The sequence below is a fragment of the Molossus molossus genome, unplaced genomic scaffold (assembly GCF_014108415.1).
Source record: "Molossus molossus isolate mMolMol1 unplaced genomic scaffold, mMolMol1.p scaffold_m16_p_13, whole genome shotgun sequence".
Taxonomy (NCBI): domain Eukaryota; kingdom Metazoa; phylum Chordata; class Mammalia; order Chiroptera; family Molossidae; genus Molossus; species Molossus molossus.
In genome coordinates, this window is record NW_023425348.1 from 44,364,682 (window position 1) to 44,380,322 (window position 15,641).

General features: G+C 41.8%; 1 protein-coding gene across 10 annotated transcripts in view; it reads left to right on the forward strand.

The window, feature by feature from the left end:
* XRRA1 (X-ray radiation resistance associated 1) overlaps window positions 1-15,641 on the forward strand; it is a 64,492-nt gene that overhangs the window by 24,110 nt on the left and 24,741 nt on the right. For 3 of the 10 annotated variants that reach the window (XM_036258030.1, XM_036258032.1, XM_036258031.1), the window contains exons 7-10: window positions 6,347-6,475; window positions 7,147-7,364; window positions 11,150-11,190; window positions 12,505-12,630. In XM_036258030.1, the coding sequence (XP_036113923.1) occupies window positions 6,347-6,475; window positions 7,147-7,364; window positions 11,150-11,190; window positions 12,505-12,630 (514 nt within the window). Of the gene's footprint in view, window positions 1-6,346; window positions 6,476-7,146; window positions 7,365-11,149; window positions 11,191-12,504; window positions 12,631-15,641 lie in introns of those variants that run through there. The other 7 variants (XM_036258036.1, XM_036258038.1, XM_036258040.1 and 4 more) reach the window with 4 other exon arrangements.

A 15,641-nucleotide genomic window follows, 5' to 3' on the forward strand; every position in this document is an offset into this window, starting at 1 on the left:
TGCAAATTCACATTCTGCACATTTGCTGAGGCCATGCCCTCTGGCCAGAATGTACTGATTCTTCCTCTCTTGATAAAAATAACACATATGTAGTGCTTACTATGTGCCAGACACTGTTCCCAGCACTTAACACGTATTAACTCATTTAATCTTCACAGCAACCCTATGTCCTATTATTAACCCCATTTTTTAGATCAGGAAATTGAAGCACAGCTAGGTTAAATAACTCACCCAGAGTTACAAAGCTAGTAAGTGGCAGAGCCAGGATTTGAACCAAGTCTGACTCAAGATACCATGCTTAAGACCATGACATTCTCTTCTTATGTAGATTCTGTATCCATTCCAAGGGCTAACTCCGATCCTCCCCCTTTTCCTGCCAGAAGCTTTCCCATCTTAACCATGTTTAGGTGTACACTTCAGTGGCATTAAGTACATTCAAATTGCTGTGTAACAATCACTACCATCTCTCTCCAGAATTCTTTTCATCTTGCAAAAGTTCCATTAATTTTGACTACTGACCCTGACACTTCTAAAAAGAATACCAGATAATCCCCTGGATTCCTGTTTGCCCTCAAAGTATAACAGCAATCATATCTACTCTTGATAAACAGTATCAATCTCCCAACCAATATACTAAACTTCTCTTTTTCTGCTGATTGGTTCAGTGGAACAAAGAACCCAAGTGGCCAGTCGCAAACTCAACCTCCAGTTAAGTGGAACTATTCTTGTGTTCCCTGTAAAAGCATTTCTCCTTAGGAAACTAAGACCTCGAACTCAGAAGAGCTCCAAGTTGCAGGATAAGAAGCAAAAATGCTGCGAGTGGATTGTTAGGCATACTGGTTAGAGGAGCTACTCTCATTTTCATCATTAATTCCTAGATCCTTCACTCTGGTTGTGAGGCTTTCTCACATCTCAGCACAGTCCTAGTGGAAAAGTGACCCCAAGTAGAACATGAACCCCTTTGCATCTCTTCTTCCAAATATTGACCCTCCCGGTTTTTCACAGCTGGTTAGTTCCCAGATGACTTAAAGAAGATTGTTGTTGTTGTTGTTGTTGTTTGTTTTGCTTTTACATTTATCTTCAGACAGAGCCAGAGGGAGAGAGGGAAGAAGAGAGAGAGAGAAACATCCATGCAGGAGAGACTTATCGAGTGGTTGCCACCCACACAACCCCAACTGGGGCCGGGGACAAACTGCAACCAAGGTATGTGCCCTTAGCGAGAACCAAACCCAGGAATCTCTGGTCTGCAGGCTGATCGCTGAGCTAAACTGGCCAGGGCAAGAAGATTGTTTGTAACGTATATATTTTTGTCTGTATTTTCTAATTTATACTTGGGAGAGTTGGCCTATATTATTTAGTCTGCCACAAACCTTTCCATTTATTTTGGCCAGGTTCCTAGGGGCACTCAGTATGGAACCATTTTAAACTAAACTAAACTAGCTGGATATTTTCTGAATCATTTTGCTGATACAAATTTGAACTACAGTTTCGTGAGAGTAGCAGTCTGCTCTCCCTACTCCCTTTTTCTGTTCACACCAAGGCAGTCCTCCCCTGACTGTGGGATGAGGGAAATGGATGTGGTTCTGGTTCTCTCTTCCAAGGGTGTATCTCTTTAGGATCCCAGATTCATATAGGGCATTCCAATTATAGGCCCCTCCTTCTGTTTCAGCCAGATCAGCAAATGTCCTCAAGACAAAAGTGGCTTCTTGTGCTCAGTTTCTGTCTCTGGACTTTTATTTTATTATTTTATTTTTTGCAATTTTTATTAATTTATTTTTGTTACAGATGTTTCTCCTTCCCCCCGCCCCAGACACCCTCCTCCCAATCCCACCGCCCTCCTCCCCAACCCCCGCAGCATTGTTGTCTATGTCCATTGGTTATGCATACATGCATATAAGTTCTTTGGTTTATCTCGTTCATCCCCCCCACCCCCCTCCTCTGAAGTTTGTCAGTCTGAACCATGCTCCTTTCTTTGTCCCTCGGTCTGTTTTGTTCATCAGCTTATTTTGTTCATTATATTCCACAAATAAGTGAGATCATGTGGTATTTGTCTTTCTCTGATTGGCTTATTTCATGTAGCGTAATGCTCTCCAGGTCCCTCCATGTCATCTCAAAGGATAAGAGATCTCTCTTTCTTACAGCTGCATAGTACTCCATTGTGTATATGTACCACAGCTTTTTTATCCACTCATCTATTGATGTACATTTGGGCCGTTTCCAGACCTTAGCAATTGTAACTAGTGCTGCTGTGAACTTAGGGGTACATTTATTTTTTCTCATTGTTTCAGGCTTCTTAGGATATATTCCTAGAAGTGGGATCACTGGGTCAAATGGCAGTTCAATTTTTAATTTTTTGAGAAAACATATTTTTTTCTATAGTGGCTGCACCAGTCTGCATTCCCACCAGCAGTGTACTTTTCTACACACCCTCACCAACACTTCTTGTTTGATGATTTGTTGATAGCAGCCATTCTGGCAGTTGTGAGGTGATACCTCATAGTTGTTTAAATTTGCATCTCTCTGATGATTAGTGATGTTGAGCATTTTTCTTATGTCTCTTGGCCATTTGTATGTACTTTTTGGAGAGGTGTTTATTTAGGTCCTCTGCCCATCTTTTAATTGGGTTCTTTGTCTTTCTTTTGTTGAGTTGTATGAATACTCTATATATGTTGGGAACTAACCCCTTATCTGATGTATCGTTGGCAATTATGCTCTCCCATTTAGTGGGTTCACTTTCCATTTTGATGTCTGTTTCTTTTGCTGTGCAGAAGCTTTTTGAGTTTGATGTAGTCTCATGTATTAATTTTTTCCCTTGTTTCTCTTGCCTTAGGCATTGTAGCAGTGAAAATTCTACTGCGTGTGATGTCTGAAATTTTATTGCCCACGCTTTCTTCTAGGATTTTTATGGAGTCATGAGTCACATTTAAGTCTTTTATCCATTTTGTCTGTTTGTGGATTTTTAGATTTTGGCGTAATACTTTCTTACTCTCTTCACATCTCCTACATGTTTTTAAATGATAGATCTCTTTTGTTTTTATATTTTATTCATTATTCCCGTTGTTTTCAGTGGGAAGTCTTGTTACATAAAGTAAGGCAAGTCTCCACTACTCCAGACTTCTATTTCCATACATATAAGATGGGGAGAATAAATGCACCCTAGTTACATCAGAGTATCCATTGAAATAATTGTATTATGAAGGCTGTGAGGCTCCAGACAAAAATTATTGTCATTTTCTTTCCACTCTCAATATGTTCTGTAGATCCCTCTTCCTCTACCAACTTCTCAAATGTTGGTGATCCCCAGTTGACCTCTCTTAACCTGCTGTTTTTCTTAATCTTTATACTCTTTTTTAGTGATTTCATCTTGTCCAAAGTCTTAGTTATCTCTCTGCCTCATTTCTATCTTCTGAGCTATAAACTTACCATGCCAGATTCATCACACCATGCCCATACTGTGTGGGCCTCAGTGGTAGGCACTGCTCTCTGTCCACTGTGCAGCTGTCCAGGCTAGAAACCTGGGCCTAGGCCTGAATTCTTCCCTTCCTCACCTCACATCCATTCAGTCAGCAGATGCTGTGAATGGTACTTCCTAAATTTTTCTCAAACTTGCCCATTTCTGTTATCCTCCTGTTTGGTCTCAGTATCCAATTTCTTACCTCCTAACCCATCCTCCTTACCATCAGTCAAAGTAATGTTTCTAAAATGCACCTGATTCTACTACCTCCCTGCTTAAAGTCCTTTAGCAGCTTCTCAGTGTGCTGAAGATAGACTCCATTAACATCCATCACAAGCTTTTCCTGAACTGACTCTGCTTATTCTCCATCCTCCTTTCTCTTCACCTTTCTCCATTTCATGATATATCTCATCTGTTCTGAACTGTTTGCATCTCCATTTCTGGATAGATCACACTATTCTCTCTGTCTGGGTGAGTGAGAAGCATCATAATCGAGCTACTCCATCTTTACACTACTCTCATACTTGTTTTGACTGACAGCTGACACTTGAGCTCTCTCCCATTAGGCCTATTCCCTTTCCCCCTTGGACCACACAAGTTGGCTCTTTCAGGCTTGACCAGCACGGAGCAGAGGGGGATTGTCACCTCCTTTTTCTAATCACTGTGTTCCTAACACCTCCTAAAAGAGCAGTAGCTTTTTAGCAGCTACATCATAAGTCTTTTTCTTCACAAGCAAACTGTTAATCCATGTCTCCATCATCCTGTGCTTGGCATGATGGGTTTTCTGTATCTTAATCACAGATGCTGATCTGACTTTTTTTTTTTAATCCTCACCTGAGGATATTTTTCTATTTATCTTCAGATAGAGAAGGAGAGAGAGAGAAACATCAACATGAAAGGGACACATCGATGAGAGAGGCAACACTGGTTGCCTCCTACACAACCCCGACCAGGGCCAGGGATGAACTGCAACCAAAGCATGTGCCCTAGACCAGAATCGAACCCAGGAGTCATCAGTTCATGGCCAACACTCTAACCAATGAGCCAAACCAGCCAGGGCTGATCTGACACTTGAACGGACCTTAGAACTTGCTAAATTTCATCTTGTTTGCTGCAGCCATTGGTTCAGTCTGTTGAGCAATATTTTTAGCCAAAGTTTTACAATGTAGAATAAAAGAAATCTACTTTAATCATACAAATAAAAGAACTGACCAGGCCCATAGATGCTCTACCCCAGCTAGAACTGACAGCAAGCAAAGCAGCAGCAGCCCCACAACCAGAGCCTAGGGCTCCTAATTCCCATCCATATGCTGCTTCTAAAATGACACACGAATGTCCCATTCCTGAATTCAACCCCAGGAGAATACTCTAAGCTTCTAAAAAAAATGAAGTTCAAGTATCAAGTATCAGGTTTTAAATGCTATTAATTCCTTTGGCCAAGGGAAGGTATAATAAAAATAGCATCACTCTGAACAGCTGGAACCTCAGCCTCTCCACTACTGACAGACTCCTGCTGCTTCAAAGAATTCTGTCTCTCAGCTTTCACATCTGATCCTCTCTGTGACTCACCTCATTTTTCTGTACAGGTGAGCTGCCTGTGTCTCTTTGGGCCCCATGATGGGAAATATGACTTCCCAGAGCTTCTAAATATATTACAGTTCAGCCAAAAGGAGACTGTTTCTCTCCCTATTCCTCACCCTCTCTCACTGTGGTTAAGAGCACAGTAAATTCCCTCTCCATTCTTCATTGTTTAGCTAAACATTGCCTTGCCTGGGTCCTCCTCACCAGAGTAGGTGACCCCCACAAGCTTTGTACCTGCCTCTCTCACAGCAGTTGTCCCACTGCCTGCAGTGTGTCCACCTCCTGCACAGACTGTAAGCACCTCGAGGGGAGGGATGTGTTTGTTCTTTTTTTTTTTTTTTTGTATTCCCAGTAGCGAGCCCCATAATGTTTGTTAAAGAAATGTGTATGAATGGATGAACGAATGGCTATTATATACTCTCTAAATTCTCCTTTGAAATATTCTTGACTTTATGTATACTGTTATAGTCCTTTTGGACTTTTGAACTTACTGCCTCTCTTCGTCAAGCTCTCTCTGGCCCAGACAACAGCTACCCTTCCATCTCCCCACCCTTTAATGTACATGGGGCTTGAAGATGTGACCTGAGAGGTAGTTGCTTCAGGACAGGGCCTGGAGTTTCCATTCAAGTTTGAGCTCTACCACTGTCTAACTATGAGACTTAAGCAAGTCATTCCTTTTGTTCTTGTTAATCCTCACCTGAGGATATTTTTCCATTGATTTTTAGATAGAATGGCAGGGAGAAAGGGAAGAATGAAGGGTGTTTCTGGGAATCCTCAGAGTTTAAGTTTAAAAAGAGACTTCTCAAATTTTTACTGATGTGTGCATTCTATGGAGTCACTTTAGCCTCACTGTGGCCAGCCTACTTACCACACCTGCTCAGTGGCAAAGCTGTGGTCCATGTCAAAGCCATTGTCTCCTGGTGAGCATCCTTGGGGTAATATAGCATACCCAGGTGTCTGCCTTGACCCCACAATATGCAGTGTTCTCCCTGCAGAATGCTTCTTCCCCCCAACTAGACCATACCTCATTCACTCTGGTATTTTCCATGAGCACTACAAGTGCCCTCCCATCCTGCCACAACCTAGTCAGAGAGCCTATCAGTGATATGTGGAACCTTTCTCCATACAGAGTATTATATGTATGAGTGGGGTTGGGGGAGGGAACTACATGTTTCGGTCCTTCTCTGAGGGACCTCTCTTGGCCACTTGAGAAGTTTCCAAGCTGGTTAGATCTCTTGACTGATTTCTTCCTGGGGATCGTGGAGTTTTCCCCCTGCCCTTGCTCATTAACCAAGATCTTTGCACTCACAGGGAGGCATCTGTAACATCACTGACAAGCAAGAGGTACCTCCTGAGGTTCCCAGCCCTGGAGACACTGATGCTGGATGACAACAAACTCTCCAACCCCAATTGCTTTGCCAGCCTGGCCGGGCTCAGGAGGTAAAGCCACAGCCTCTCTCTGCAGGGCTGTCTATAATCCCCAGCCTAGCTCACACCCTGAGTGCTGCTCCGGAAGCCAAAAGGCCTGGGTTTAAATTGCAGCTCCATCACTTATCTCTGCTGTGTGGCCATGGGTAAGTCATTTCTCCCCTCTGAGCTTTCGCTCAGCCATAAAAGCAGAGCATCAATAAAGACATTCCTTATCATGTGACTGGAATAGAAGTCAAAGAGAAAGGAGGCTAGGAGGAGATATTTTCATAGACAGGGTCTTGACCCTGAGAAAGGAGACAGAAAAAGAAGGGTCAGAAGCAGATAAGTTTAACTGCTTTTTTGATTGAAGTAATGAAAATGCTGGCACTTAAATGGTTAAGCTTTAGATCCCTGAAAAATTAACTTTGGATTCAACTACCATTTACTGAACACTACTTTGTGCCAAGCCATTAACATCACCTCATTTAGTCTTCACAAGAACCTTGAAAGGTTAATAAATATTATCGCCATTTTAGAGATAGGGATATTGAGGCCCAGAGAGCCTAAGTCACTGGCTGAAGTTCACACAAGAAGAGTAAGTGTCCAAGACTGATTCCATGTTTCTTCCCTAAAGTTACTTGGTAAGTGTCCCTGATGTATAATTATTGCTGTGATTCTGTATTCACTTTCCTTAATTGAAGACTGAAGAAGTTAAGCCTGGACCAAAACAGGATTTTCCGGATCCCGTACCTACAGCAGGTTCAGTTCCGTGACTGGTCGGGGGATTGGGTTGGAGGCAGAGGGAGTCCTTGGAGAGGCCCCCATTCCATGCTGCAGCCCAAGTCATGGGTGTTTGAGGCCTCAGATGAGCAACCGGATTATACTGTAATGCCCATGAAAAAGGATGATGACCGGACAGGTGAGTGATGCCCCTTGTTCCAGAGACTTGAGCCCCTGTGGTGAGAGTAAGCTTCTGAGAGTTTATTCTGAACGTCTGTGGCTGCCTGGGGAGCTGCCTGCACTTAAGTTATTGGGCCTGGGGAGGTGGACGTCTCACGTGAATTATTTCAGTGACTTCCCAACTAGTTCTCAGTTAAGATGCTTTTAAAATCCAATTAAAAGTTTACTTTTTAAAAAAATCTCAACAAGAAACTCAGAGGTAAGGCTTTCCAGAGATGGTTAATTCTGGAGTACACTGATGTTCTCAAGGGACTCAGGTTCTTTCCAACCTCTTTTCTGCCATCTTTGGCCGCTTGCTTGTCCTTGTAGGTTGATTCCCATTGAGGTCTCAGGATGGCCACCGCAGTGCCAAGAATCACAGCCAGACGGCAACATTCAGAGGCAGAAAAGGAAAGAAATGTCACCTTTATTATATATTCTGCTCCATTGATCTGTTCTCTATTACTGTGCCATTATCACACTAGGTTTTCTTTAAAAAAACATTTATTTATAGAAATAACTTACATAGAGTAAAATGTAGAGATGTGTAAAACTTGAACTTTTATATATATATACTTTTTAAACAACCACCCATATTACAATATAGAACATTTCTAGCATCCCATGTACCCTTCCAATCATACCTCCTCCAGGAATAACTCCATTCTGACTACTATCACCATAGATGAGTTTTGCCTGATTTGGAACTCAAGTACAGTTGATTCTTGAACACAGTGAGTTGTGGCTTAATGAAAAGAAATTTATTTTCTCACAGTTCTGAAGGCCAGAAGTCTAAGATAAAGGTGTTGTTAAATTTGGTTCCTGCTGAGGCCTTTCTCCTTGGCTTATAGATGGCCACATTCTTGCTTTGACCTCACATGGTCATCCTTATGTCTACTGTCTGTGTGCTAATCTTCTTATTTTTTGTTTTAAATAAGAAGGCCATTCATATTGGATTACGTCTTATCCTAACAACCTCATTTAACCTTAATTATCTTTTTAAGGGCTCTATTTTCAAATACAGTTACATTATGAGATTCTGGGGTTAGGGATTCAACATAAGAATTTGGTGGGGATACAACTGAGCCCATAACAAGAAATCTATTCAGTTTTACTTTATGGTTTATGCCTTTGGTTCTTATTTAAGAAGTAACTCCCTTTTTCACAGTCACAAAGGTGGTTTCCTTTTGTATGTTGCTTTCCACTTTTCTGTTTGAATTATTCTTTCAAAGAGGGTTTACATGTAGTAGATTTTTCTTTCTAAAATATCCCCAAATCACCTTTATTTTGTTACCATACTTGAATGCTAGTTTGGTTGAATAGAGAATTCTAGCTTTAAAATAATTTTCCCTTAAAACTTGGACTATATTACTCCATTACTCTCTAAATCTGTTGTTGCCAGTGAGAAGCTTCATGTCAATCTGATTCTCCTCTCTCCGTAGGAAACCTATCTGTGCTTTCTGGAATTTACTATATCCCTTTTACCCTTTGGAAATTTTACTAAGGTGCATCTACACAGACAGCTCTTTTTGTTTATCCTGTGAGGTACTTTAAAGGTTCTTTTGAGCCAAGATGTGTAGTTTTCTTCATCTTGGAGAAATTTTTAAAAATTATCTTTATTCTTGGAAGTATTACAGATGTCCTTCTTTTTCCCCCCACTGAGAAATGTTCTTTATTTTCCCCTTTCCATTTTTTTTTTCATCTTTATCTGAAGTTCCATCATATGCTTAAAGCTCTGGATCTACCTTCTATTCCTCTTTTCTGTTATACTTTATATTTCTTTGCCTTTTCACACTGCGTTCTGAGACAGTCTCTCCACTTAATCTTTCATTTTATGAATTAGCTCTTCAACTGAGTCTGTTCATTTATCCAGCACATTTATTTATTAAGTCTTTTATTTGATTATCCTATTTTAAATTCACAAAATTATTAATAGCTTCTCTCCCCTGTTTTTGTTTTAGGAATGAAATACAGTCGTCCCTCACCACTCCGCGCTTCAACTCTCGCGGCTTCACTCTTTCGCGGTTTTTTCAAATATATTCATTAAAAAGTTGATCGAGACAGTGAAAATGATACAGCGCGTGCTCGGTTGTCTGAGTCTTATACACCCCTGTATTACAATTAAAATTAAAATTACTGTACGTATGGACTGTAGGCCTATGTATTCGAGCACCCCCACAAATCCTTCAACACCGGGTGCAACCGCTAGAGTCTAGAACAGATTAACTGCGATACACGAGGGACGACTGTAGCCTTATGAATTCCTCAGAGGATACAATTATTCCATTTTTAAGTTTTTATTCTTTTTGTTAACTAAATTATCTTGTTTTCCTTTCAGATGCTGGTTCTTCTGTTTTTCATATTTATTGACTGTTTCATAGTGTTAATTTTTTCTCAAATATAAGGAGAGTCTTAATTGTCCATCTTTTTGTTGAATAATCCCCATTCAGAATCTTAGGATGTTCTGATTGTCTGGGGCTCTTCCTGAGATTGTAGGGAAGGGCAGGACATGCATTGGGCAGAGTGTGCTGCTGCTTATCTTTCTAGATGTGGAGGGCTCCTCTGCACCCACACATGTTACCATGACCCATTCTGCTAATTGCAACTTTGTTCCTTGCACAGACTTTCCCAAACTCCTTCTTAGGGGAGAACTTATTTATGCCATATAGTGTTCCACCCATATTATTGTTTACTTTATTTCATGTAACCTTTTTCAGCATATTAACATGTGGAAGGGGTCTCGTTAGCCAGAGCAAAGGTGAGTGTTGCCTGCACAGGACGTGGTCCCAGCCAATGCTCTGATTTATTAGACTGAGCTCAGCTGTTGATTGGCTCATCTCATTCTGATGGTCCCAAGAATTAAATCACTCTGCAGCCTCTTCCTTACTACTGCGCTGCTGGTTATTCTTAGTCTTTCTCCTGAATTCAATGTCTTAATATACTCTATTTATACTAATATAATAAATAGTATTTTCAAATTTTCTAACAGAGTATCTTTTTTCTACATTTCTCTCTTCTAAAATACGTTGGTTTGCCTTCTGATCAGTACTGACTGCCCAATAGTTCTGAGGCTAGAAGGAGCATGCATGTTGCAAAGTCAAAAAGGTCAAGTATGGCCCTGGTCAATTTGGCTCAGTGGTTGGAGCGTCGGCCTGCAGACCAGAGAGTCCTGTGTTCGATTCCCGCTAGGGGCACATACCCCGCCCCAAAAGGTCATGTACGGCTGAGGGGCTCAGGGTAGCATGAGATAAGATTGGATACCCTGGCCAATTCAGTTCAGTGGTTAGAGCATAGGCCTACGGACCGAAGGGTCAAGGGTTTCATTATGGTCTAGGGCATGTACCCAGGTTACAGGTTTGATCCCTGGCCCCAGTCAGGGTAACGCGAGAGGCAACCGAGAGATGTGTCTCATCTCTCATCTCTCTGTCTCTCTCTCTCTGTCTCCCTCTCTCTCTCTCTCTTTCTTCCTCCGTCCTCCTCTCTCTAAAACAATCAATGGAAAAATATCCTCTGTTGAGGCTTAACAAAAAAAATAAAGATTGGAGAAGTAGGCAGGGGTCAGGTCAGGCAGGACCTCAGAGGCCTTGCCAAGGAGTTTGGATTTTATTTTAAGTGCAGAGGGCTTATTACCTGACAGATGTCACAGCTGAGGACCCCTCTAAGGGGCACCCTGCTATACACAGTGGGTGGTAGGCCTAGATCCTGGCCTCTCTGGAGTCACTCCATGCTCTCATCCACCTTTGTTCTGTTTCTCTTTTGTTTCAGAGGTTGTGTTCTCATCCTACCCTGGATTTTCAACCTCAGAAGTAAGAACTGTTTGTTTTATATTTGTGTCCTTGAGTTAGAACATTACTTTTAATAAACAAAAATAAGCTAATGGAGCCATGAGAGACATTTATACATACACATTAGGGAAGGTGATTTGTTGAACAAGGCTTTCCTATGAGCGTGCAGTGGTAGACCAGACAAACAGGTCTGTGACCTCATAGAGCCCACAGGCCACATCATTATGCTCAGATGCTACTCAGTAGGTTGAGGTTGCTGCCCCAAGTGATCAAGCTGGCATTGAAGTGAGGCTGCCATCGGGATGAATTTCATTAGCTCCTAATTAGAGCCCCCAAAAGTGAGTGATTCTTGCCAAATTCACCATCATCCATGGTCTAATCCTTGGTGCTACTGGCTTAGACACTTTATTTTTGTTAGTCTGGAATACTGGTTTTCCTTTAAGGTAGACTCTTACTACCTAAATTCACATAGATTAATGCACTAAATGTTGATTTATTCTTTTACAATATGAAGTCTAACTGTACATTAGTTAATGGAGCTTGGAACAGAATCTTGTTCACTTGAACCTAGTCATTAGCCCAACATCTACCTTGTAATTTCCTTTGGTTCCATGTAACACAAGGGATCAGTGAGTGAACTGAGTTAGGCATGGTTAATCCAGCAATTTCAATTTTCTGTGTGATCAAACATGTTGACCCTCAGGCAACCTGGTTTGTGTTGAGAGGCCAGGACCCTACAAGTTACCCAGATGCACACTGGGCCACACTCAGGCCCTGCAGCCTGACTGAAGTAATTCAGGACTTAGCTGTTCATTCCATCCTGGCATGAACAGCCTCCACTGTAGGATGTGAGCTAACCCAGCAGACCAGATGTTCAAGGCTCAGGTCACTCTTCTCCATCTCCCCACTAGGAAAAGCCCCCTTAACAATTCAAGCAACTTCCCCTTTGTCCTTTGGAGAAATTTTAGCCCAACTGTGTAGAGGGAGGGTCCAGTTCAGGATAAGCTGCTGTAAGACAAGAGTGTGGGAAGTGGGGGCAAAGAACCTCTGATGTCTACACCAGTGCTATATTAGCCTTTGGCCTCAGAGAACTTGGAACAGGAACTATGTGTGCTGGAGAATTAGCTCTCATGTGACCTCAGAGAACTGGAGCCAGAACTCTGGGCCCTTGGAGACATCTTCCTTTATGATCCTAGATGTATGTTTTGGACAAGCCTCTCTACAATGGTCATTCTTTCCACCACATGCCATAGGAAGAGTCAGTTGATCCTCAGCAGCTTTCAACTTCTGTATTATCAAGGCACTTTGACTTTTATTTTTTTTCTTCCTTCTAAGACAACCAAGGTATGTGCACTTCCTCCCATATTCGAGGTTCTTCCCGTGAAGTTACTGAAGGCCAGGAACCAGACTCTGGCCCCACCCTTCCCAGAGCTGAGGTACCTTAGCCTGGCCTACAACAAGGTGACTTTTTGCTTCTCTACCTATTCCCTCAAGGGCACAGATGGGAGGGTGGGATGCCAGCTGCTCTGGCCTGAAGGCCAGACTTCTAATTCTCCGTTACAGGTGTGGAGGCTTAGGAATTTGCAGGGTAGGGGAAGTGGAGTGAGTTTAGGCCAAGGCAGGAGTCCATCCATTCAGTCACAGATATTGATTTAGCACTTGCCATGTATCAGGCTCTGTTTTAGGCACCAGGTATACAGCTATGTAAAGGAATCTTGGGCCTCTGCCCTTATGGGACTTATCACCTACAGGGAAGACTAATACTGGGCAAATAATCACATTATAAGCATGTTTGGTGTTACTAAGAAATTCACAGTGCTGTGAAGTATATGATCGGGGAGGGTGAGGGTCTAACCTAATATTTGGCATTAGGGAAGGTTCTGGAAAGATTGGTATTTAAGCTGAGATCTGAATCAATGAATTTAATGAGGTGAAGAGTAAGGCTACAGTATAGAGAAATGTTCTAGCCCTAAGAATACAGCAGATATCAAGTCCCTAGGACAGATTTAACATGTTTTTCCTTAACATGTTTTATGTTAACATAGTTTGCCAATATCCATGTCCTGTTTGAATTCCTGTAAACCCCACTAATTGAGCCCTACTCAAGTCTGAAATGCAGGCAACTTTTAAGGTACTCTGCTTACATCCCTTCTAAGGCAAGCAGCTAAACTCCCCAAGTGTTTTCTTCTAAGAGTTTTATAATTTTAGCTCTGACATTTAGGTCTTTGATCTATTTTGAGTTAATCTTTATATATGGTATGAAATAGGGATTTTCTCAACACCATTTATTGAAAAGACTATCCTTTTTCCACTGAATGATCTTCTTACCCTGTACAAAGTGGACCATAGATGTATTATGGGTCCCTCTTATATTCTTGAAATTGGTAATTTGTCTCTTTCTTCATATTAATCTAAAATAGAAGTTATCCCTTTTATTGAATGTTTTATTATTAAACTAGCTATTGGTTTTACTGGATTTCTTTATTATGTGTCTGTTTTCCTTTTTATTGATTTCTGCTCAAAACTTTTTGTCCTACTCACAGTGAATTTATTTTGCTTCTCTTATTCTAGTTTCCCAACTAGTGTAATTGTAGGCCAATGATTTAAACCTTTCTTCTTTTTAATATAAGCATATAAAACTAAATTTCTTTCTAAGAAAAATAAATTTAGAAAAAATGTGTATTCTGCAGTTTGGGGGTATAATCTTCATTCCATAAATATCAATTGAGTTAAGGTGGTTGTTTATTGAGAGTTGTGTGTTAAAATCTTCAGTCATGATTGTACATTTGTTTATTTTTTTTCTCCCTTTAGTTTTGTCAGTTTTTGCTGCATGTGTTTTGAAGCTCTACTACTTTTAGAATTTTTATATCTACCTAATATGTTGCTCTTTTCATTATTATGACTGGCATCACTGCCTTTAATAATATAGCTTGTCTTGATATCTATTTTGTCTGATTTTAATATAGATACATAGCATACTCTTACTATTGGCATAGTATCTCTCTATCCTTTTGCTTTAACCGATTTATAGCTTTATATTTAAAGTGCTTCTCTTTGGCCCTGGCCAGTTTGGCTCAGCAGTTAGAGCATCAGCCCATGGACCAGAGAGACCCGGGTTCAGTTTTAGCTAAGGCTCATACCTTGGTTGCAGTTTGTCCCCGAACCCGGTTGGAGTTGTGTGGGTGGTAACCAGTTGATGTGTTTCTCTCACATCAATGTTTCTCTCTCTCTCTTCCTCCCTCTCTCCCTCCCGCTCTATCTGAAAATAAATGCAAAAATGTCCTCAGGAGAGGATTAAAAAATAAATAAATAAAGTGCTTCTCTTTGAGACAGTATATAGTTGGTTCTTGCTGGGGTGCCAGAGCATTTTTCCTTTTTTTAAGAGAAAATCTTTTTCTTTTTTCTTTGATTTTAGAAAGAGAGGAAGGGAGAGGGAGATGGAAACATCAATGAGAGAGAACATCAATTGGCCACCTCCTGCATGCCCCCCACTGGGAATTAGGCCCACAACCTGGGCATATGCCCTGGCCGGGAATCGAACTGGCAACCTCTTGGTACATGAGTCATCGCTCAACCACTGAGCCACCCCAGCCAGGCCAGATCATTTTTCTGTGTTCCTGCTCTATTCTCAGCTTGCAGCCTTCCCTGGGTTCTTACACCTGAGGGATTTATCTCCACACTCTTATTCCTTCCCCATCGATAGACTGTTTTTGCTTGTTACTTAGTGTTAGCTACTCTGGTGGTAATGGGGCCAATGGGAGGGTCCAACCCAGTCTTAAGTAGGCCCTGGGTTCCTGTGTCCCAAGAATTGGCCTTTTACCCTGGCCAGTGTTGCTCAGTGGTTAGAGTGTCGGCCCACATGCTGAAGGGTTATTGGTTCTATTCCCAGTCAAGGGCACATACCTGGGTTAGAGACTTGATCCCCAGCCCTGGTAGGGGCACATGCAGGAGGCAAGCAATCATTGTGTCTCACATTGATGTTTCTCTCTCTGTCTCCCCACCCTTCACTCCCTTCCAGTCTCTCTAAAAACCAATGGAAAAAATACCCTCAGGTGGGGATTAACAAACAAAAGAATGGGCCTTTCTCAGTAGTCCTACCCATCTCCCAGGTGTAGAAGACCTCTAATGTAGTGGGCTCCAGTTGACTTCCTGCCCCTACTCCAGGAAGAGTAGGTTTTATATCTTCCCCCCTTCCCCCCATCCCCTGGGCAGGGCCCTAGACATAACAGAGTTTGCTGACCTTCCTCAGCAACTTCAACCTTTTGTTCACCAGGAAGAAAGGCTGGCAAGAGTTCCTGCCTTACCTGTAATGGCAGCTGCTCAACTCCTCCAGGCCTACACCTGAGGAAGGCATCCTCCAATCTCCCTTGGGTGTCTAGTCTTTCACACACAAGTGGATGTGAATTCCCCTCGTGTCTTCAGCCTGTTCTCTTACTCTGGCCCACATTTGTCCTCTAGCAATTCATTAACAT